Raw genomic sequence first — 24,844 nt, 5'->3', positions numbered from 1 at the left:
TTTGTGAACAACATAATTACACTGCTTAAAAGGAATCGGGATAAAGATGTCACCGTCTCAGTGTGCTTCTAGTTGTACAATAGTGTTGGGAGGAGGTGATGTTGTATTGGAGATCAAACCTGTGTTGCTTTTTGTTATAAAGATATTCAAATCAGATCTGTCACTTACTGTGGTTCCTGTTTGCTTCTCACACCCAACAGCAGCTTGATTTATCGGCTCCTCGGTGGCTCCTGATTAAAGCTCTGTCTTATGTCACACAAATATTTGGCTCATGTAATCAGGAGGCTGTGTCCTCCGACCTCTAACTGATGTTACAGCCTCGCTGAGTAACAACAACGTGAGAGAAGAGGTGTAGAAAGAAAACATGTCAGACGGGGCCCCGACGCCCCGACGCCCTCACACTTCCTGCTTTGTTATGAAACACTGAAACAACGTGGCACCGCCTGAGGTGTTACGCCTTTGTGCTTAAAGTAAAACAACTTCCAAGAAACTGAACTCAAGTGCGTCATCTCTGTGATCGTACTCGCCAAATCGATATTTTCCCTAACATGAACTACTCCGAGCCGTCTCTCTGACGTACTCTGGTTTCTTCTGGTTTGTTCAGGTTACTAAATATTGACGGACCGATCAGAGACGGTGCAGAAACAACAACAGCAGGTATACGCTACCATTTACTGAACTGGAAGACTGAGGAGCAGAAATCCATAAAACATAACTGACTGGTCTTATTGCAATGACCTTTGGGCAAGTTGTGCATTTCAAAATATGATAACTATAATATCAAAATGAAAGTAGCAGTAGCAAGAATATCAGCTGAGTATTTCTATAATGTGCATTTATAAAACAATATTTCAAACTACTTTTATTTTACTTTTGATATTGATGTAGTTATTTTCTGTTGTGGAAACATTTCCTTACAAATACGTCATCGTTTTCCCCACATATCCTTCAACATCATCAGCAGCATCTTCATCAACACCATCAACAACAAAGCCTTCATCCTCCTCACCACATTCATGTCTCTATCAGCATTATCTTCATCACAACAGACATCAATTCATTAGCATCATTGTAAACATAATCATGTTAATCATCTTCAACTTCAACACTCGCATCACAATCAGCATCCGCATCATCTCAACATTCATCAGCATCATTATCAATATCAGCTATATATTGTCTCCACAATCATCCTCATTATCTGTAGCCAAACAATCACTTTCATCAGCATCATCATCATCATCACTGTCTCTTCTGCACTGAAACACATTCATTCTGGATCAGATCAGCTCTTTTCAAAGCTGAGAGGCCTACAAGCCACTTTGGCAATTACATGGAAAATGACAGCTGGCCTGAATGCAGCTGGACTCAGTGCTTCCCCCTAGCTTCCTCTGCACAGAGGAAACAGAGAGTAAGAGAGAGAGAGGAAGAGGAAGAGGGATGTGAGTGATAGAGAGACTGAGATGGAGAGAATCGGTCTAAGAGGAAGCGATAAGACAGAGGAAGGAGAAGGCGAAAGGAGCGGCTCTGCGGCGCCGCATCAAAGACCAACGGCGTCCTCTGAGAGGAGAAACAGAGCAGGCAGCAGCCGCCATTTAAACAGCGTTTAGGAGGTCGATACCTGGGTCATTAGCCGTGAGGATACTTCACCAAGAGACAGAACCAGCAGAACCTAAAGATTAACAATCCGAAGCAAGTAAGACAGACACGTACATGCACACACACACCACAGCCACAACAACACACCTGAATCTGCAGAAAGCACCGCAGTCAAAACCTTAAAGCATCTCACACACACACACACACACACAGTCACACAATATAAACTTCAGCGTCCTTACCTTCCTGCACCGCCTGGAAGGGGTTGTTGGGCTCGATGAGTTTAATAGAGTGAGTGATCTTCTCGCTCTGCAGGCTGTCATCGCTCAGGCTGAGGTCAGACACGGCGAGCTGGAACACCTCATCGTCCCGCACTGCGTTCTCCTCGAATATGGCACCTGGACAGGTGGGAACAGGGAGAGAGGAAACACAGTAGTAGGACAGCTGGACGCTCACATCGAAAGCAGCCATATATAAATGATATAACAGCAGGAGTGGACCCCAGTCTCCATAGCAACTCAACTACAGCTGAAACTATTAGTCGACTAAAAGCAGAACTGTGAACAGAACTTCTGGTCGATGTTGAGGAGCATTTTTCTTTTTAATGAACAAATTCTCACTCCCAACATGTTAAATACCATCGCTCGGTCAGTGGCCGTACGATTCAAACTACGTGTGACGCTCGAGGTACCCCTGTAGCGTCGGTTTTGGATGCATAGTGTCTTTTCAAAACAAACTTCCAACGTAGGTCTCAACTATTGTTGAGAGTGTTTTGACCTTTCACCTTCCTGCCTGGTACGGTCACCTAAACTGTAGACATACAGTAAGAATAAACGTCAACGGCAGGCAAAATAGTTGGTAAACCCCAAAAGCCCTTGACTCAACTTTTTACAGAAAGGACGAGGAAGGAAGCGAGGAGCATCCTGGCAGATAGCTCCCATCCTCTCTACAGCCAGTTTGAGCTCTTGAGCTCCGGGATGCGCTACAGAGTCCCTCTGGCAACTATAAATGGGTTTAAAAAGTCCTTCATCCCAACTAATGCTGTCAATATTTTTAACTGACCAGATCTGAGCCACAGACATGAACTGACTTAATGTGCAACATGACCTGTCTGTGTATTTGTTTTTACTAACTGCTTGTCTGTTTTTTAATGTTGTTGTTTCCTATGTTTGATGAACCGAAGACAAATTTCCACCCTGGTGAACAATAAAGATTTATTGTATTGTATCGTATTGTTGACTTAGATTTTAGGTTTACTTGGTTAGGTTTAGACAGCAATAACTACTGGGTTAGGCTTAGGAAAAGATTGTTTTTTGGGTTAAGATAAGTATGTAAGTTACGTCACAAAACGTCAGTAAAATAAGTCGACATTGATTTGGTTTCTCCCGGGACATCAGCAGCGGTCTCTCCGGGGTGAAGGTGTTTGTTTGACTCATCCATCCAGCCCGACCTCCTCCCTACGCAGACTTTCTCTCTCTTTATACTACCTCAGTGGCTCTGAGCGTCTAATAACGATTTGGATGGGTTTACACTGGAGTTAGTCTAAAGCCCAGTACATCTCATACAGACATAACAGATAAAGGGTGCGCCTCGGTCTCTAAATGATAATCGATAATGAAAACCAGCGTTATGAGCAGCCCTGAACTCAACTACAGTACTAACCTTGTTGAGCCATTGAGCTACGCAGAGAACAGAACCTTGAGTTTTCCATGATGCTTATAGTCAAAACAAACCACTTTAGAACCCAAACACCACCGCATGAGATCACATTCACTCATTACTTTGGCAGCAGATGCATCCTTCTGTGAGTAAAGACTGTAACAGCAGCACACTGTCAGCGTGTAAGGAGCAACTCATTCTGGAGTCGGGACGTGTGATTTACTGCAGGAATCAAACTACAAACCCTCAGTTAGTGCTTCAATCTGTCTCAAAAGACCTGTAATCATACCGAAGATCTCCATGGCAACGTCTTCATCACGTTAAAATTAGACAAAATGGAAAACAATCAGACCCGTTGAAATTACACAGGGAACATGTTCCTGATGTTACACACAAACTACCGGCTATTTCTAGAACGTCGACCACAACATGGGATCTTAATCAGTAGCTGCAGTGAACACGTTTAAACGGGTCGCTACAGGACTGTTTCACAATCACAGATTATGGCGTTTGATGCCATCTATGCATTGAAACGTGTTAAGATCATTAAGGTTTTAGGGCGACCTCTTGGTCACAAGCAGCTTCCTGCCTCTTCAGATGATACATGAAATAGAACACTTTGGGTAGAAGGATTGCCCTCCAGATCACTTTACGTCTGATGTTATTGATATTTCCTTTCCTCATCCACAGCCTCCCTCGTTCCTCGCTGGTCTAAATCCATCCTGTGCTCTGTTCTTTATACACCACATGTGTCTAATGAAGAATGCATCACATTTACACCTGAAAAAACGTGCTGCCATCCGCCCCATAGTGACACACTGAACACACAGTGACCTCTCTCGTGACTTTCTTGCAATATCGAGATCATTTAATACAATCCTGGATTTCTCCCTGGAGTAATCTTGTAATCAGAACACCCTGGTCTGAGATCAGTTTGTGCACCCTCACGTCAACATGACAACAGTCTGGGACAAACATTGTCTTGTGGTTTGAGCTTTCAGTCTTAGTCTGTCTGAGCTTCTCCAGACTAGAGCTGCTGGTATGTGGAGCTGCTCCGTGTTATCTGTAGCCTGGGGGGGGATTAATGCACAGGCTGCAGCCGAGGCCTCAGCCGAGGGGCCCCACATTATGTTTCATTATTTAAATGTACTTCAGAGAAAAAAGAAAAAAGTCCAGAGTCCAATAAGTGTCTGATTTAGCTCCTGATTTTCACATCACATCAGATCACATCAGATCACATCAGATCCCTCCTCATACTAACTGTGAGCAGAAGAAGAGAACACATGACGAGTTGAATTCTCCTGCAGCAGGTTGAAGAGGAGAGAAGCTCTCCTCCCACTTGGATGTGACTGTTGATGGATGTTGAAGTTTCCAACCAGCCTGACATCCTTTAATTAACTCTCAGTTGACAGCAGGTGCGTTCACTTGTCAAAAGAATCAGACTAAATCAGGTTCATTATCTCACAGGATCTTCAGGTTCACAGAAACAGCACCAACAGATCTCTTCATGTTTTAGATCATGTGACCAACCTCTGCTCGGATTATTCTAACAGATGTGCTGAGTATCATCCTGTCTGTTAGCTTGGAGAAGATGGATCTCTGCTCTCTTACTGTCACTTCACCCAAACGCTGCTTCTTCTTCTTCTTCTTCTTCTTCTTCTTCTTCTTCTTCTTCTTCTTCTTCTTCTTCTTCTTCTTCTTCTTCTTCTTCTTCTTCTTCTTCTTCTTCTTCTTCTTCTTCTTCTTCTTCTTCTTCTTCTTCTTCTTCTTCTTCTTCTTCTTCTTCTTCTTCTTATTTATTAATTTTAATAATAAAAACAGCTCCCGTGTCTCCTCCCGTCCTGTTCGGATTGTTTTACAGCTGATTAACTAACTCACATCCAGACAGACATCTTACCGCGAGACTACACTGACGGGTCATTATTGATCACGTGATGAGGTGATCAGGTGATGAGGTGTTCAGGTGATCAGGTGATCATGTGATGAGGTGATCAGGTGATGAGGTGATCAGGTGATCAGGTGTTCAGGTGATGAGGTGATCAGGTGATCAGGTGATGAGGTGATCAGGTGATCAGGTGATGAGGTGATCAGGTGATCAGGTGATCAGGTGATGAGGTGATCAGGTGATCAGGTGATGAGGTGATCAGGTGATGAGGTGGTCAGGTGTTCAGGTGATGAGGTGATGAGGTGATCAGGTGATCAGGTGATGAGGTGATCAGGTGATCAGGTGATGAGGTGATGAGGTGATCAGGTGATCAGGTGATGAGGTGATCAGGTGATCAGGTGATGAGGTGATGAGGTGATGAGGTGATCAGGTGATCAGGTGATGAGGTGATGAGGTGATCAGGTGATGAGGTGATGAGGTCACCATCATGTCCTATTTTAACCTCTTTAATATGGAACTTTTTTAACTTTGACAAAATCAAGTGTTTAAACAAAGAACCAGAATAAAACAGTATAAAATTAAACACGTGTGCAATGAAATAATAGATTTAAAAACATCTAATATGATCCAGGAGATGTCTGCTGTATACAGGCTATAATAATAAGCACTACATTCAAACTACACAATTCATTCATTATTAGCATTTTATGTTAATAGGCTATTTATTGACTTTTCAAAGTGAACTATAAACTAATCTCTGAGTTACGCACACCGGAGCTACAGTATGAAATATGATTATAGTAATATACCCTTATAGAAAAGAAGTTTATGTTATGAAGTAAATTTAAGTATCGTTCAAGTATATTCCCAACTTAATGTAATAAGTATACTAATATAAATGTACTAGTAGTATACTATTTAATTTTCATAAAAAGCCAAAAAGACATTAAACTGACATGAAAATGTCCCTGATTATAAAATGTGTAGCAGCTTTCTACCAGATGTTAAGCACAGCTGGGGAAGTCTTGAATGTGTGGACTGATGAATGGAGGAGCAGAGAAGGTTTTCTAGTCGGGCTGTGAAAATTAACACGATAATAACTCGTTAACGCAAATGTGTTTTAATACCACTAATTTCTTTAACGCATTAACACGATTTTAGGTTGTAGCGGCTCAGTTCTAAAACTAGAGTGAAGATACTGGTATCATATGAAACTATAAAACCTGAAGAATCCATCGGTACCAACCATGTACTACTAGCTTGTTATGAAAGAGGTTCATTGACCTCTGACCTCCAGATCAGTGAATGTAAATGGGTTCTATGGGTACCCACGAGTCTCCCCTTTACAGACATGCCCACTTTATGATAATCACATGCAGTTTGGGGCAAGTCATAGTCAAGTCAGCACACTGACACACTGACAGCTGTTGTTGCCTGTTGGGCTGCAGTTTGCCATGTTATGATTGGAGCATATTGTTTTATGCTAAATGCAGTACCTGTGAGGGTTTCTGGATCAATATCTGTCATTGATTTGTGTTGTTAAATGATTTACAATAATAAATATATACATACATTTAGCATAAAGCAGCATATTTGTCCACTCCCATGATGATAAGAGGATTAAATATTTAACAAATCTCCCTTTAAGGTTGAACTAATGAAGAATGTGTGGTTAATTAGCGATTAATCACGATTAACTACTTTATTCGATTGACAGCCCTAACTTTTAGTCAATGGAAAGACATGCAGACAAACGGACATGCAGACAAACAGACAGCTTGATAAATGGAACTTTCCAGATTCTGTTTCGGGTAATTTGTCATGCACAATTAAGAAAACCTTTCCCTACAAGTGAGAATTCAATTTGCCAGGCTGCTTGTGCTCATTGAGCTCGCTGAGTATCCAAATGAACTCTGCTCAGCACCAAAGGTCCTCGCGGTTGGATTTTGACGGCCTTCCTCTCGCAGGGCGGCGAGGAGGACGCCGTCTGTAGCTTCTGGAGGCGTTGATCAATCAATCATCCAGTTTGGAAACTGCAGCCAGTGAGGCGTTTTCAATTAAGAATGAATCTTGTTGCACCTGTCGGAGACACGGCGAGGGGATTGATGTGAGGTTTATAGTTTCCCCTCGCAGCAGCAGACTGGGGAGCCTCAAACTTCAACTAGTTTAATTAATGATGAAGGTGGAGGAGGCTGACTCTGGACCTACTGGTGCCTCTGTGAGCTCAGGACTAAACCACCATGGATGTGATACTCCTCAGAGTCTCTCTCCTGCTGCCCGTCTTGGGAAAAATAAAATATTTGAAGGGTCAGTTGATCCAAATTACAAAAAAATACATTTCCTCACTTCCCTCTTGTGGCATCAACGCATGCAGATAGTTTCGGTTTAATGTTTTCCAGAATTTGAGGTATCTATCTCAGAGATTTCTGCCTCAACCTCAACATACAGGAGGACAAATAAAACCCCAACATGTGCAGTGATCGACACCACAAAGAGTAAACGAGAACATATGTTTGCACCGTGGGTGAGAAGACGCCTTTAGCATAATGTCTTTTAATTTAATGGAATAAAGTTAAACTTTGCTCTCATGTTTTCACCTTTAGCGTCAGTGAGCATTACTTTTTACATTTTAGCATATAAATTGCACTTTATTGAAACATTTCCTTTCACTGTCTGCGTATGCTTTCAGTCCTCGAGGCCAGATTATTGAATTTCCGACTGAGCTGAATAGTTAATAAATGCCACAGAAATGGGGAAATCCTGTTAGAGTTGGGAAATGAACGTGTGATTTGGAGTCTGTGGCCTTTTCGAGCGTATTTGCAAACATTCCTACGCTACATACAGGGTGGGAACTTCACACCAGCCGGCAGCCAAATGCAATTTAGATGCAAAAACAATGTATTGTAGCTGGTTTAGTTTATCAGGCCTCCTCCTCCTCTCTGGCAGGTAATCAACCAGCATTCTGGGGCTCTTGGTCCCAAAGCTCAAGCTGGCTGGAAAATCAGAGAAAGCGGCTGATTTACTTTGGGATTTAGCAGCCTCTGTGATCTGCGACCATAAACTCTGGCTTCTCGCTGGAACAATTCCTCTCACAGAAGCTTTATGGAGGCTGTGGAGGCTCTCTGGTTGGTCATATTCTTCAGTTTCTATTCTAAGCATCTGCTTTCTTTAAAAAGATTTAGTAGATTTGATTACAAACAAACTTTCCCTCTTGTCCTCTGTGTGTTCTGTGTGGTCTGTGTATTCATGCAAAATCCTGTTGATATTGTGTTCTGTGGATTATCCAAAGTAACCTGGTCGTTGATTCTAAACAGAAGATGTTGAATTTGTTTTTAATGAAATGCAACTGACTTCCAATGTGTTAAATCTCAGAGACAAATTTAACCAAGCCTCTCACTTACCTCAAGATACCACAAGGGGTAAGTGAGGAAATCTGTATTTCAGGTGAACCAAACCGTGGACGAGGTGCTGCAACCAGAATGCTAATTAAAGGAGCAGTGTGGAGGATCTGGCGCTATCTAGCGGTGAGGTTGCAGAATGAAACCAACTGAATCTTCTCCCTTGTGCCAAGCGCTTTGGAGAGCTACGGAGGCCGACGCAAAAACGTGAATATCCCTCTCTAGAGCTGCTGTTGTAGGTCATTTGGAGAAGAACTAGTGCGTAGAGTGTGTGTGTACATGGGAAGTGAGTGGTGAAGCAAGAACGAGAGAGCGGTGGCGGCGGCGGCGACGGCAACGAGTAACGTTATCGGCTGTGTGTGTTTAGGCATAAATAACTTATATTTTATTGTCTAGACTGTGTTAATTGTTCCTAAATGTTGCATTGTAGGAGGAGTAGACGTGATAATAAACAGCTTCAGCCTACAGCACCCGTTCACTCAGTGCTGTGATCTCTGTTTGATTCATTATTTTGTGGCTGGATACACACTATACTATGATGTTTTTGCAGTCTGTTTTTATCATTGTCTATCTTAAATACTTCATCCTAATCCAGACAATGTGGAAAGGTTTATAAAAAGAGTCCAACATGTTAGTATCTTGTTTTTATTTTAAAACCCTGTTGTTTTCCTGCCTCACTTTCAGCACCATGGACAGAGACAAGCCTATTCATGAAACTACAGCTGCCTCCCTTTCAGCACCAAGGACAGCGACGAGTCTGCCGCTCTGCTGGGATATCAGTCCGACTCCACAGATGTGATTTGCTGACACAAGAATAAGGATTTCAAAGAGAGAACCCGGATATTATTATAGATAATTTACATTTTTGACAGGCTACAACGGTAGATAAATTTGCTGTGCTGTTGGGTAGACGGACGCTCAGCCTCTCCGCTGAGTCCCCGTGGGAAGGAAAACCAAATAAAGACACTGTCAGTCATCTTTACTACAAAGTACACAAAAGACTGACATTCATAAGTGCTGTTCTACAGGCTGACATAGAGTATAGCGGGGCGTATACTCTTAGGATAGTTTGAGAGTGAATTTAGAACACCTTCTATCAAACCTCTGATCAATCTGGGCTGACAGAAACGGTCAATTTTGGGCGCGCACAGTCAACCCAATTATACTTACTCACCCTCTTCCTTTCATCACCCTCGTACAGGCAAATCCATTCCTATTAAGGGATTAATCAGCGGTGATATAGGAGGTGTCATTTATCTTTTAAGCTGCCCATGTGGCCAATCACTAGTGGGTAAAACCACGGGGGAATTAAAACACATGTTTTAGTAAAGGAGGTTGCTCTTGGGATTCACGGTGGAGCGCTAGACCCAAAGTCCAATAAGCATAAACATGTGATATCCCAGATTTCAAAATGAAGGAGGACCAAATACAAACATTTCACTTGTTTAATTGGCTCTTAAGTTCCGTGCCGAAACGTGTAAGCGTATGTCTAGTGAAGTGAAATGTTAGTATTTTGTCCTCCTTGATTTTGAAATCTGGGATGTGCTACCCTATCACATTTTTATGCAAATTAAAAACACCTGTTGCAGATCACTGGAGTAGTTTTACACGCAAGAACACTAATTATTCCTCGTCCTTACATTTAACTTTCCACTGACACTGAGAAAGTCTCCCTCCCAGAGCGGGAGGTGGTGACCTGGATGACTTACAGCCCGGACATGAATACTAATGACTGAAACTCTGAAACTTGACTCTAAAATAACCTCTTTTTACATGAATAAAGAGGGTAACACTGAAATAATGTTCCCACTTTAGAAACACACGCTATGCTTTTTAAACTCAACTTTCTATTTGCAGCTTAACAAACTATAATGTCTGATGTTGCTGTGTTTAGTCATGAGATTTAATCAAACTAAGTGCATAATGAGATGTTTCATGAACATGTAATTTACAAAGTAATTTAGTGATTGTGTGCAAGTGAAATTGTATGTACAGTATGTGCAATTTATCATTAACATTTACCTCTAAGCATTATATCTTATATCATTTTTTTTAATCTAAATTGTAGAGGATATAACAAAGTATAACCACGACCATTGCAGCTACATCATATGTCTCTTAGAGCATGAGACCACCAGGTCAGCCCACCAAGCTCAACATGTAATAAGGTTACGAGTCATCTGAGAGCAGTCGCCTTTAAAACATCAAACAGCTTCTCACTTATCTCAGATGAACGCTGGATTCAGCCAGAGCAGATGAGCTTTATACATGAACACGTTCTCATCCCAACTCGTCACATAGTGTCACGCCCCTAGGTGAACAAATACTATCTACAGGCACTAGAGGGCTTTGTCACTTGAGCGTTAACAAATATGGTTATTTTGGCATTTACTGGTTGGGATGACAGCCTCAATAATCCACAGGTGGTCAATGAAAACACCAAAACCGTCAACTAAAAATCTAATTAAGGAAACAGTCACATTGGCCTTCTGTCACTAGAATAATGGCACCACTGTTTCTACTGGTTGAGCATGCACATCTGCAGAGGTGACCTCTGACCTGGTAGTCTGCTGGAGTCAGCCAGAGATTGCACCAACAAGAAAAACATCCTTGAATTTTTCATATCAGCCAGTTGAAGTCAGACAGAGAATGAATGTGACCGGACTGAGAGACACAACAGGACTTGGTCCCGAATATGAAGGAATCACTGAAATCCATTCAATCAGGCCATCGCCGTGTGAAGAGACAAAGCCTCCATTCAGCAGATTTGCATCGAGCGGGCTGCTGTTGTCTGCCAATCAGAGGTGAGGAATTAGCCTTCACATTCACTCCATTTAACCAGACTAAATTATTCTGATCCTGAGCCAGAGGAGATTTCAAAAGTGAAATGAATAATGTGGCGCTTTAAGATGTTGCGAAACGGAACAACAACATCAAGAAGATTTATAACATCCAGGATTTTGGACGACGTTTCCCCAGAGCCCAAAAACAAGCAACGGCTACAGCAGAGCTATTATCGTAATTACACATCCAAATATAAGGGATGCTTCAGCTCTGTGACCTGCTGCAGAACAATGAAGAATGTGGAAGAAAAGCAGCCAAATTCACTGCTCGTGTATCCCTTCCTTATGAATACAAAATGTTTCAGACGTCATCGGCCGTGTGGAGCAGCAGACGGATCGAGTGCTGCAGGAATCCACCTGAAGCTGACCTCCATCCTCAGCCGTTTCATTACAAACCCACATGCTTTCACACAGGATGTGAGATCTGTCAGACAGCCAATCATCATCATCAGACACCAGCTTAATGCAAATGAAAAGTGCATCCGCTGAGATACGGCCGGCCACTTTGGCACGTGTAACTAACTATTCTACTGTGGAGCTAACAGGATGGATATTAAGATCCATGGAGCCACTGCAGCTGTTAAACATCCAGCAACATCTGATATACAAAATCTGACCTGAGAGAAGATGAAAACTTTACATTAAACCAACACAAACATGATCTCACTTTGCAAACTGTGAATGTTCTGTACTGTAGCTGTGTGTTAGAGCTTCAGTATCTCATGTAAAACACACCAGTAATCAGGCCATGCTTAGAATTAAAAAAAAAAAAAAAAAAGCTCCTGCTGGCAAACATGCTGGCACGTCTTGGCGTAAGTTTACAACTTGCAAAATTCATTAACATATTTCTGCCAACAGTTACCAATCAGGGTCTGTGCATGTGGACATGTGACAGCATTTCACATCGGTTTATTTGGATGAAGAAATCGTAAAAGCAACTGAACAGCGGGAAGAAAAACAACCAGCCGGCAGGAAAAACAAATCTACAAGTGAAATGTGAGCTGTGACCACAGAAACCACAAAACATCCACACAGAGCCGTTAAATCAGCAGCAGCTCTGCCGCCTCGACGTTTGGACTAAAGATTCCCTTTTTGAAAGAATCTAAATAGAATAAATAATTTCATTCAAGTAGGTTTTAGTCCTGGTCTTCTGGAGAGAGATTAAAAAGGAACAGTGTGTAACAAGTTGCAGATTGAAACGTGGATGTCCCTCTCTAGGGCTGTTGGTTGTTAGGGTAGTGTAGCCAGTGTGTACATGGGTAGTGAGTGGTGAAGCATGAGAGAGAGAGAGGTGGTGAATGTGTGTGATGGTGTGAGGAACAAGTGTTAGTTTAGCTCTGAGAATATCAGTGAACGTTCAGTTGCAGTCGGTGCAGAAATAAATGCTGCAGATCCTCCAGACCAGCAGAGGAGAGGTTTCCTGTGTCGGGTTTCCTGTGTAAGTGGAGTGACGGCGGGGTTAGCTCCGGAGCGAGTAACATAATCGACTCCAGCCCAAACAGGAAAAGTTAACAGAGTTTGGTTCGTCCTTTCTGGGCTACTGTAGGAACATGAACCCGCTCCCTATGTAGATATAAACGGCTCATTCTAAGGTAACGGAAACACAACCATTCTTATTTTCAGGTGATTATACACTAAAGAACACATACTTATTACCATTTCTACCAATAGATCCCCCTAATTGTTACACACTGGTCCTTTAACCCTTTCAGTCTGATGCCAAAAATTATGTTTGTTAGAGGAATGCCGATGAAGTCTGGGAGATTTTGGGGATAACTGAATTCAATTAAATTCAAAAGACTTGTTCCTCAAAGGGCAATTTGAAGCTAGCGGGGTTGCAACCACAAACAATTCATTTACATGCATAAAAATACAAAATATGATAATGTAACGGTAGTGTCCAACCCGTAGCTGGCCAACAGTGTCTAACAGCATAAATGATGGGCTCACCTGTATCACTGATGATGAGAGTTGAGCCTAAAACAAAACCTACGTCAATGTACTTACTGACAAAATGTTCTATATTTCAGGACTAATCCTCGTCTGGGAAAGCAAAGTTTACACTCTAATGATGGTTTTCATTCTGACAAGAACATCAGTCACACTTTTTTTTCTATGAATAAATCAAATTTAAAGATATTCAGCATCAGCACCAAACACAGAGTCCTGGCAGCTTCGGTATAAAAAGATCAGTATCACCAGCATCCTCCACAAACCTCTTATTACTTAATCAACTTCCTTTCAATCCTGCTCCTCTGCGTCGGCCCACACACTGTTCTCTCTCTACCTGTTAAACACTAACGTTGTATTTCAGTGCCCTCGCAGGGTCAAACACTCTGCTACACGCCACGTTTATTCAATCCACCGAATGAGGCCGCTGCATTATGTTAGAGAGATGCTGCTCTCTGTCCATGCCTGCATCTGAACCGTGTGTGTGTGTGTGTGTGTGTGTGTGCAGGTGGTGGAGGTAAATGGCCCGGCTAAGCCTTCACTGAGACAGTGCGGGAAGCCTTTTGCGTTGTTCCCTAACTGGGTTAGTTTATCTTATTTAGCGGCGGGGCAAGAAAAGGCTGCAGCTGTTCATTCTCTTTGCCAGCCTCAACAGATTGGATTCCAGCAGCTCCAGCTCGCCTCTCCGACACCCGGCCACGGATAAGCAGGGCTCTCCTTCTGCTAGCCGCTGCACCAGGCGCCGTAAATCATCCCCTCGTCAGCTGCCTGGCTCATGGGATGGGGTAATCTCTCCTCCTCCGGCTCCTTATGAAAAGTGACTTGTTATCCGCTTGGCCTGAGGGGGCGTTTAGAGGACCTTCAGACCTGGAAAACAGCCCACAGGGGGACAGGAAGAGCTACAACCCAAGTCCCGATAAAGGTTCCTGGAACCTGATACCAACGTTATTCACAGTGAGGGCAACGAGACCTTCATCTTTTACATGACAAACTTTCTTACTCAATATCTTTTGCCTCAGGTTGTAAAAGCCTCTGAAACACTCGGATAATGATGGGAAAGGAAAACTAACTCTGATTGACTGATTTAACTGCATTATCAATATTCTTTACATTAAAGGTGCTAAATGCAAGATACGGGGCATCTCTATTAACTCTGCACGGCTCTCACAATGGCGACCACTGAGCCAACGTTAACGGTGCTAATGAAGCGGATGTGAGCGAGGCATAGAAGTAGGCGACACATGGACTGTTTTCCAGCATTTATTTGCCCCTGCAGAAGACAATAAAAACTAATTCCTTATCTTCTGGTCTCTGTTTTCTGCACCTCTGCTCCCCCAGCAATGCAAAAAAACACTGTTAGGGACGGACGGGAGGAGCTACGGAAACACAGGAGGTACAGAAGCAGCAAAGTGCAAAAAATGTCATTTTCAATGCACTAAAAGAACATGCACGGCCAGCCCGGTTATGTCAACAAAGCACAGAGAACCTCAGATTACAACTCAGACTTCATTCTCTGCTCAGGTAGACATCACTCCTCTATATCTTCACATAGACAATAGTTGATGATGATATATTAATGCTGATATCATAGACTCAGGTAGATATTACACATCTATATGTTTCCATAGACAATAGGTGATGATAATGATATATTAATGCTCTGGACATCGTACAGGAAAAGTTTAACACTGAATTAAAAAGACTGAAATGTGAAAGGGATCCCTGACAGCGTAACTGCCTTTAACTGGCCGAAATCTGGATAAAACTTTCTCTATGTTATAAAGCAAATCAAAACGATGCAGGTAAAATCATCAACACAACTCATCACAAATTGTCAGATCTAGGAAAACGGCAATGAGACCCCCGACCGGGTCCATTTTTCATTCACACACTGCATACTGTAATTTTCCACTTCATCCCAGAGGTGTTGGACGGAGATGATGAGGTCTCTGTGCAGACCGGTCAAGTTCTTTCACACCAGACTGGAAAAAATCATTTCTTTGTGCAGCCACTGTCCTGTTGGAGCCGGAAAGGGCCTCAAACCACAAAAGCTCACTATTGTCTGAATATCATTGTGTGCTGCAGCATAAAGATTTCCCTTCAGTGGAACTAAGGTGCCTATCACAGCCATATAATGTGTCTCCACTAAACACACTTTTCTTTTTCTTTGTCTGTGTCTGTTATTGTCGGCTAATATGTGTCAGCAGTATGTCTATTTATTGAGCACCGTCAAAGATACATTTCTGGCGTGTTTTCTACAAACAACAGTTCGATATGGTCTCAGCGCGTCTGTAAACTGATTCATCAGTCTGCACGAGCTTCTGTTGGCGTTTGACAACCTGGTATTTGTCAGCTTTTCATCAATGATTTCACCTTCCTCTCTTCTGGAGAGAGATGTTCTTATGAGCCCCCCCCCCCGAGAGCATCCGTCAAACCGGGAGTAGACTTCGCTGACAGCTTGATATCTGATATTTAATTAAAGGCCAACATTGATTGGAGTCCTGCTCCTGCTCATGACCTTCAGACAAACCGACGTTCCTCCACCACTGGATTTCTTTCCAGTCACAAGCAAACCCTGCAGCAGCTGCTGTCACTGATTTGTGCACATTCAACCAGAGAGCAGGGGGGGCGGGGCTAATTAGAGAAACCAGCTGCTGTTGTGATTGGATGAGATGGAAAGCTGCAGACTCTTGAACCTCGACAGTGCAGGATTCTGCACATGAACGCATCAGTCAGAGGTTGCAGCAAGTCGACTGAAGGTCCAAGCTCCACGTTTTCATCTGTATCAGCTCTTTTGCAGATCAAACCCCCTCCCTCCCCCACCACCCAACAACACCCACGGCCTGCCACCGATCCTCCACAGGGAACAGAAGAGAGAAAGGGACAAACAAACCGGGATATGTCACAGACGATAAAGCCACGCGGCTGGACGAGACAGATGCTCGAGCAGGGGTTCGAGGCCGAGGTTGGAACACTGTCACATCTGATCGGGGCGTTGCGTCACGCTGCCAAGTCAGTCAGAGTCAGACTGTCAGTTGGTTCAGGGGAACAACGAAGGCTCCAAATGCAGCCAGCCAGCCACAGAGCAGCCATGAGGGATTTTATTTTGAAACCTGCTACTTAAATAAAAGATTCAGTCATTATGAAAACGAGTTATCAGATTCACAGATTCCACTGCATTGGAAGCCCATGTGGTGCTATTAAAAACTTAAAGCTTCAGATTTCAGGTATTTACTCTGGTGGTTCCCAGCCTCAAGACCCAACAAGAGATTCCAAGTGAAATCTAAGAGGTCACAAGATTATAAATAAAAAAGAAACGCACAAAATGATGCTTAGATTTTAGATCATTGTGTGTTTCTTGTGAAAAACGGCCGGAAATCTCTTAAAATGAAATTACTCAATTACACAAACTTCTGTTTGTTTTTCTGACATTGTCTTCAGGCTTTTTAGACTAAAAGATTTGGATCCACTTGTTATTTCAACCAAAACCTCTGTATCTGACAACTGGTTCTTCATTAACATTCTATAAGAGATTATTGGTTCTCTGCAAGAACAGGAGAACCCTCTGGTCTCTGGTCATGTAACAGGATCCACACTTGCATGGTTCAACACTTATTTTCATGTTTGTGCTTCTATTGAACAACCACAAGCTCCTCCTGGGGTTACGAGAGGCTCGTTCGGGAGCCACAAACACAGATGGTCTCTTTAGATCAATCCATTCATATCAATCGACAGCCATGAGACGGTCACAAGATACGTTCATGGGCAGAGAAACCACAAAAGGGATTACAATGATTACAGGTTAAACCCCTCAGCTCTTTTGCCTCTAAAGCACAGACATAAAATCTGTCAATACCAGCTCAGATTTTCCTTTTTTTATTTGCGTTCCTTGCTCATAAACGTTCCCAGTGCGTCAACCGGCGTGTTTTCATGTTCATGTCTGGTCTCACTATTTGGCATCACCTCCCTTATTTGTATTTACTGTTCTGTTCTCTATAATCCCGTACCACTGTTCTCTTTTGTTTCAACTAAACACAGATTTTCTCCAGAGGACAGTAAAGTATCCATCCATCTGTCCATCCATTCATCCCTCTATCCATACTCTACAATTGTAAGTTGCAAAATAATGTCTTTCCTCTGCGAGCAGCAGGTTTTATTTCCAGTGAATGTCGTCAGTTTGTGCACCAACAGTTCTGTAATTAGACGGCCACCATGAAGGAAAGACTCTACTCTCCCATTCTCAGTTGGTACTGGAGTTAACAGTCATCATTGCCTGACATATTTCAATCAGGAGAGACTCGTATGAATTGAATGGTAATTTATTACAAAGTGCACAAATGTATGAATAGTAACAGTCTTTGACTATTTAGACCCGATGTGACATAGTAAGGGGGGAAGTGATGCCGTAGTTGGATTTAGGATTATTCCCCCCGGGTCTAGACACTGGAGATGGTGGTAGTGAAGAGATTGATACAGATCCGATGAATGAAGTGGAGCAGGATAACTCTGATGTGATGGATCTGGAGGGTCACATCAGTTTGTGCTGATACTGACACTGAAAGCAGCATAGAGGAGAACGGTTTTAAACTTTTGACAGCAACGATGTGATTGGTTTAGGGAATTATGGCCAGATCTGATTGGTCACTGAGAAGAGAGACGCCCATAATCAGCTGATACAGTAATAGCCCCTGAGAGAGAGACCTAGAATGAATGAATGCACCTCGAGTCTTCCTGACTGAATTTACGCATGAGTTTCATTTCCATGATGGAGATGAAGCGTTTTGGAAGAAATGTGTCTTTTGAAAAATCATTTGAAGTAGGAAGTGAGTTCTTATTGGATGAATGACTCTGACTCCCCCCACTTCCTCCCAGCCTATCCACTTCCTCCTCCTCTCCTCTTCCTCTCTCTCCTCCTCTTCCTCTCCTCTTCCTCTCTCTCCTCCTCTTCCTCTCCTCTTCCTCTCTCTCCTCTCCTCTCCTCTCCTCTTCCTACTCTTCCTCCTCTTCCTCCTCCTCTCCCTCCCTCTCCTCCTCCTCCTCTCCTCTCTTCTTCCTCCTCCTCTCTCTCCCTCTCCTCCTCCTCCACCTTCCTTCTCCTCTCTCTCCACCTCCTCATCCTCTCCTCACCTCCTCCTCCTCTCTTTCCTCCTCTCCTCTTCCTCATCTCCCTCCTCTCTCTCCTCCTCCTCCTGTCTCTACCTCCTCCTCTTTCTCCTCCTCCTCCTCCTCTCCTCCTCCTCTCCTCTTCCTCCTCTTCTTCTCTTCCTCCTCCTCCTCTCCTCCTCCTCTCCTCTTCCTCCTGTTCTTCTCTTCCTCCTCCTCCTCCTCTCTCTCCCTCTCCTCTCCTCCTCCTCCTTCTCCTCCTCCTCTTCTTCCTCTCTTCCTCTCTTCCCCCTCCTCCTCCTCTCTCCTCCTTCTCCTCTCTCTCCCTCTCCTCTCCACCATCCAGGCCACCGCAGTGCTTTCACTTGGTGAACTCAGCTTCGATGGTTCGATGGTTCTGAGCAGCAGCAGACATGTGAAATGTCCAACCCGTGGATTATCATTGTGTTTTTTTACTTCCTCCTTCGACAAACTGGATGTCTCTCTTCCAAACTGAAGCCACTGGGCCGCTTGACGCATCCAATCAGCTCAGCTCGTAGAGGAGCCTCTGAGTGGAATTAGTGCAAATTGGGGGAGTTTATATGAAAAGTGCAATATGAAAATGTGAGTGTGTGTGATCAGTCAGCGGTGTCTCATTGAGTCTGCGCTACTCTATTCTCCATCAACTCCAGCTTTCACTAAAAAAAAAGTGACTTGACGAAAATAAATGGTGCAAAAGGAGGAGGCGAGCAGAGAGTGCATGCTGCTCGCCTCCTCAGCTTTGGTTGTTCCAGAGCCCAAAAACAGTCGTCGTTTGTCCCCTTTGTCATCTCTTCCTCTGGCAGAGTTGATTAACATTTCACTCACGTCCAATTCAAAGTTCAGGGCTTATAGATGAGGGGAGGCGAGAGAGAGAGAGAGAGAGAGAGAGAGAGAGAGAGAGAGAGAGAGAGAGAGAGAGAGAGAGAGATGGATGGAGGAGGAGGAGGAGGAGGAGGGTGGTGGATGGATGGATGAAGCAAAACCCTCCAAACACCCATGTCAGGTCCAGCTCCTCCTGCCAGTTTTTTTGTGCATGTGAATGTGAATATGCATCGAAATGAGGATGGATGGATGGATGGATGGACGGATGGATGGATGGAGAGATGGATGGATGCAACACTTTGCGGTGCACTTCTCCCAGGCTGCGCTGCGCTGCGCTTTGTGCGTCTGAGCCTGGATGCAACAGCCTCCTTCCTTTTCCTTCCTATATGATCTGCGCACGGATCGGAATGATAATCAGATGTGAGGTCGGGTCTTTTTCTGTGCACAGAGGAGGAGAGGGTGCATGCACGGAAACTCAAATATTCACATTCTGCCTTACCACAACTTAAACACCACTAATCTGTCCATATTTCACAAAGTAATCTGTTTTTCTGCTCACATTTGGTGTCTTAAACCTTAAACCCTGCACCCTGCATTCAGCCACCAGCTTGTCAAAGCCCTGCACAGCAAAGCCAAAAAAAAGAGAAGCCCCGGTTAGTGTCTTACCAATGTGAATGATGGAGTCGGCGCTCACTGTGTTGCATTGCAATATCCACAGGGAATGAAATAACAATGTCAGCATTTCCATCTCCAGTTTGAGCCAAAAAGGCGCATCCACGGATCCACCTCGCTGATTTAGTGTTTGTGTTTCTCTCCAGTGATGAGCAGCAAAATCCAAAATAAGCGTCGGTGCGTAAAAGCAGCAGCAGCAGCAGCAGCAGGAACTGTGTTGAGTGAAATCACAAAATCACCACCGAGTAGTGATAGAAAAACCAAATCCCAAAGACCAAACTGTTGGCCGGAGTCGAGAGGAAGAAGAGGGGTAGAAAAAGAAGAAATTAGCAGATGCTTTCCAGAGAAACCAACCCGGCTGAGTGGAGGAGACAAGAGACCGGTTTGTTTCCGAGGTTGAGATCCGCCAGACGAGCAGCTCTGACTCTCTACCTCCGAGTCTGAGACATAACACACTGCAAACTGCGGAGGAGGAGGAGGATGGACGCTCTCTCTCTCTCTCTCTCTCTCTCTCTCTCTCTCTCTCTCTTTCTCTCTCTTCTCTCCTCCGACCCACGTGATTGCAGAGCCTCTATCTACGGCGCTGGAAGCCCGACCGGAGAAAAGAGAGGCGAGGGATGGAGATGGAGAGAGATGGAGAGAGATGGTGGGATGGATGGGAGCCGGTGCGCACCGCGGAGGAGGAGGAGGAGACGCAGAGGTACCCGGACGGAGAGGCGTTTGGTCGGTAGGTTTTGTTTTGTGCAGGATGACTCGGACACTGGAGGTTTATCGGTGCCGGTAATGAACTGAACTTGCGACAGCCAGACTTCACGTTTCGACAAGAGGAGCCGTTTCAGTGCAGCATCGCTGCGCTGCACTGAAGCTGTTGCTGCTGGATTGACTCAGTGTGTTGCAGCTACATTATGTGCATTATTACATCTGCTCGTGCTTGTGACTTCGGTATCCATCCTGTGCGTAAAATTCAAGACAATATTGTTTTTTTGCACATTTTTCCCCCTCTTTTCTCGTGATGGATTCTGACCAACTTGATGTGAAAAAAAGGCTGATTGGGTAGATGTGTAGAGTTGGAGAAGTCCAGTACAGCTTGGAGAGGTGCAGTACAGCTTGGAGAGGTCCAGTAAATCTTGGAGAGGTGCAGTACAGCTTGGAGAGGTCCAGTAAATCTTGGAGAGGTGCAGTACAGCTTGGAGAGGTCCAGTACCGCTTGGAGAGGTGCAGTACAGCTTGGAGAGGTCCAGTACCGCTTGGAGAGGTGCAGTACAGCTTGGAGAGGTACAGTGCAGCTTGGAGAGGTTGTGGATGACGCGCGAGCGCACGGAGACAGGTGAGTATCCGAGCAGGTTCCACTTAAAGCGGTGATCTCTCTATCAGCTCTGGATGAACAAAACCTTCCACATGCGTAAAACACGTTCAGTTCTATTGCTCTGAAGCGTCCGGATGCAAGGCGAGCAGAGATGGTGTTGGTGTCGCCGCGTGCGTAAAAGCTTCCCAGAGCTGCATGGAGGAATCTAACGGAGTGAGGAGCAACAGCGAGGTGTGAGAGTCCTCAGCTCCACGAGGAGAGGAGACCCGGGGCTATATATTTTAGATCTTCTGTTATGTTGTGAACCATCCAGACCTCTCAGGTCATCTGGATCAGGTCTGCTTAGTGTCCCCAGAGTCACAACTAAACATGAAGAAGCAGCGTTCAGTTTTTATGCACCAAATATTTGGAACAAACTCCCAGAAACCTGCAGGACCAACTCCAACTCTGAGTTCTTTTAAATCAAAGCTTCAAACTGTCCTGTTTGCTGCTGCCTTTTAATAAACCAGATAATGATCTTATATACTGCACTAGAGCTTTTACTCTTGTGTGTTATATTCTATTTTAGCTTCTATTCTAGCTGCTATTTTTATTTCTAATCTTTAATGTTTTTATAACTGTTTTAATTATGTCTTAATGTTCTTTTGCACTTTGAATTGTTGCTGAAATGTGCTCTACAAATAAAGCTGCCTTGTCTTGTCTGTGACTGCTGAGGTCAAATGCATCCTCGGCGTATTTGCATGTGACGTCACTGACCTTTCCCCTGATGTCATTCCAGGTGTTTGTTTGTTTGTTTTTTCCAGCCCATGTTTTGTCACACATGCACCAGCAGAGAGAGAGAGAGTGACGACCTGAAGGATCGTTTCCACTCAGCCTGAGAGAGAAGAAGACTGGAGTTGAAGATTACTACACTTGACTTTACAATTAAAGGATATTTCTTGCGAATGAATGTGACTCAGAAATGTCTTTTAATTGTTTGGCCAAGTCTAGTTCGGCAGAAAAAGTCTCGATATGAACCTTCTGCAGTTGAACCTGTGCAGGTGCTGCTGCTCTGCTGATGGATCCTGGACAGTTTCAGCAGCTCCCTATGGAGTCATCACTCTCTTCTATGGAGTCCCTGAAGTGACAAATGTTACAGTATAGGTATCTGATGAGTGTCCAGTAAATACTCTCTAAAAGACTGAGCTAAGTAGACATTATTAACCGAGTGAAATGATTGATGAATGAAGATATAACAATAGAATGAGTCATAAAAAGGTATCGAGCTTTCCTTTATATCCAGTTCAATAAATAAAAATCAACATTCATTTTCCACCCTCTTCATCAAATTGGGAGGAAATGGAAGAAATTAGTAGAAGAATTCTTAGGAATTTAAAAAACAAAGAGACATTTGCTGAAGAGGACAGTGGGATCTCTGGAATAAAGCTAAATATTTCGCACAAAGAGAGACGATTACAAACGAATCACTTTTATTATTTACTTCACACTATTATGTGTTTAGTTTTCATATGTGGGACTTATCAGAGAGCAGCTTCCACAGCTTCCCTTTAAAGAACAAGAGTCATTTAGGGGTTGAAAACCCACCGGCTCCTTTAAACAAATGCTCGAAACAAAACAATACGTTTTTATTCAAGTACACAGTCCATGACTTTAGTTGACAAGACTTCATCAGAACTCTCATCTAATTCTCCAAAAATGTCATCTGTGCTCGAATAAATGTTGTTTCGGAGAAAAAGTGAGTGAGTCAGTGTTGTTTCTCTGTAACTTTGTACCTGGATGAGGCTGTAAGATGATCAATGAACATAGTTGATTAACCCTGATGGTCAGTTCAAGTCATGGTTGGCATGGTTACTTGGACACTATGATGGAGACCTGATGTGTGCAAACATCTTCACCAAAAACATATTAAGCTCAAGCTCAACTCAACGGTTAACATCTTCACCAACTTTTCTAATGTCACCGTCATCTTCAATACACCAATATAATCAATACTGAACACTATTTTAATCATCAACATCCATTCATAACATCATCACCACCATCCCTCTCTTCATCAATGTCTCATCGTCATTCTTATTAATGACTCATCATCATCATCCTCGACATGCCACACCTCCATCTGGTTCATTAACTCATTAATGATTTCATATAATGTGGAATTTATAACTTTGAATCCAAAATTATAGAGAAACTATACATACATTGTTGTTGTTAAAGATTGTTTACACTAGTTATCTGATCATATTAATGTTATTATATTATACATCCAATGCATACATACATGGTGTATTATTTTTATATGTGATAATGAGTCCTGGTCATTTTTTTATTGTATATTATATTACAATACTTACATAAACATACAGCCAGTTAAAGCAGAGTCACTGTTGTCCATCAGTGGAACATCACACCTCCTACTGGCAATACACTGTTACTGCCAGGCTTTTATACTGAAGGGGAAACGGAGAGGGGAAATAATGTGAATGGAAAGTATTTCCTGTAGATAATACAGATTGAACAGAATACAAACAATATATATATATATATATAATATAATCACCAATCAACCACACAGCACCAGCAGTAACTGGGGTGATAGGTTCACTTTAACCTCATTATTTAGCATTTGAAAGCACTCAATAATGGTTTAATACACTATAATGTAGTTTTAAGTAGATATAAGAATATTAAAAATGTTCTGTATTCATATTTAGTGTTATATGATTATGCACACATCCTCACAGTGTGTTTTAAATCACTTACTAAAAGTGTTCAAACTCACAAAGACATGCTTGGTAATGCAGCAACTTGAAATTGTTTTTTTTTAAATATTAAAATAACCAATGTCATAACACCCTTGTGCAGCTCACAGCATGCTACAGCTCTCAATATGTTGGTTTTGGTAACAGAACAACATGTTTTAAATCCTGCCTGGACTTTTTTTCATGTGCAAATGTGCAATTTATGCTCAGCACAGCATTTATAAGAAATGTTTATATATATATAAATGGAAATGTTCTCTCTGCCACTCGGAGTTAAACATCAGATGTATGTTACTGCTCAAAGCGCTCATTTGCACATATAGTGAGTGTCCTCTGTGTGTCTGTAGTAAATCTAGGAGCTCCATTGAAAGTGAAGTCTCACTTTTGTTTTGGATTGATGCTGAGGAGAGATGAAGAGACTGAGGAGGAGGAGAAGCTTTATCTTCAGCTTCACTTTAACACAGCAGTTGAATGAAGCCAGGGCCACCGACAGACGCACGATGACACAGCTGATCACACACAATAACCATCATCTCTCAATCATTTGATATCACGTCAAAACGTCTCAGCAGAAATCACCCGCTCACCCTGAAATCACTCCTCTCCCTCCAAAAATAAACCTCCTCTCCTTTCAGTCTTTCCATCTGTTTTGTCGCAGTGACTCCAGCGTGGATGACAATCTAATTGCATCCTCATCTCTCTCCGGTTTAATGGGCTGTCAGGTAGCATCATTACACACTTTCATTGCTTCCCTGCTCAACTCACATATTGACGATAACTGACAATGTGTGTGTGTGTGTGTGTGTGTGTGTGTGTGTGTGTGT

General features: G+C 43.1%; 1 protein-coding gene across 5 annotated transcripts in view; it reads right to left on the bottom strand.

Moving 5' to 3' along the window:
- grid1b (glutamate receptor, ionotropic, delta 1b) overlaps positions 1-20,423 on the bottom strand; it is a 533,969-nt gene extending 513,546 nt beyond the window's left edge. For all 5 annotated transcript variants that reach the window (XR_012591834.1, XM_074619402.1, XM_074619404.1 and 2 more), the window contains exons 1-2: positions 19,947-20,423; positions 1,842-1,997 (exon numbers count right to left, since the gene is read on the bottom strand). Coding sequence is in view for 4 of the 5 variants with exons in the window: in XM_074619402.1 (XP_074475503.1) it covers positions 1,842-1,997; positions 19,947-20,028 (238 nt within the window). In the remaining variant the exon portion in view is untranslated. The remainder of the gene's footprint in view (positions 1-1,841; positions 1,998-19,946) is intronic.
- Between the last annotated feature and the right edge of the window lie 4,421 nt (positions 20,424-24,844).

This window comes from Sebastes fasciatus, chromosome 20 (genome assembly GCF_043250625.1).
Source record: "Sebastes fasciatus isolate fSebFas1 chromosome 20, fSebFas1.pri, whole genome shotgun sequence".
Taxonomy (NCBI): domain Eukaryota; kingdom Metazoa; phylum Chordata; class Actinopteri; order Perciformes; family Sebastidae; genus Sebastes; species Sebastes fasciatus.
Note: the sequence above shows the minus strand (reverse complement) of the source record. Positions and strands in the feature narration are given on the sequence as shown.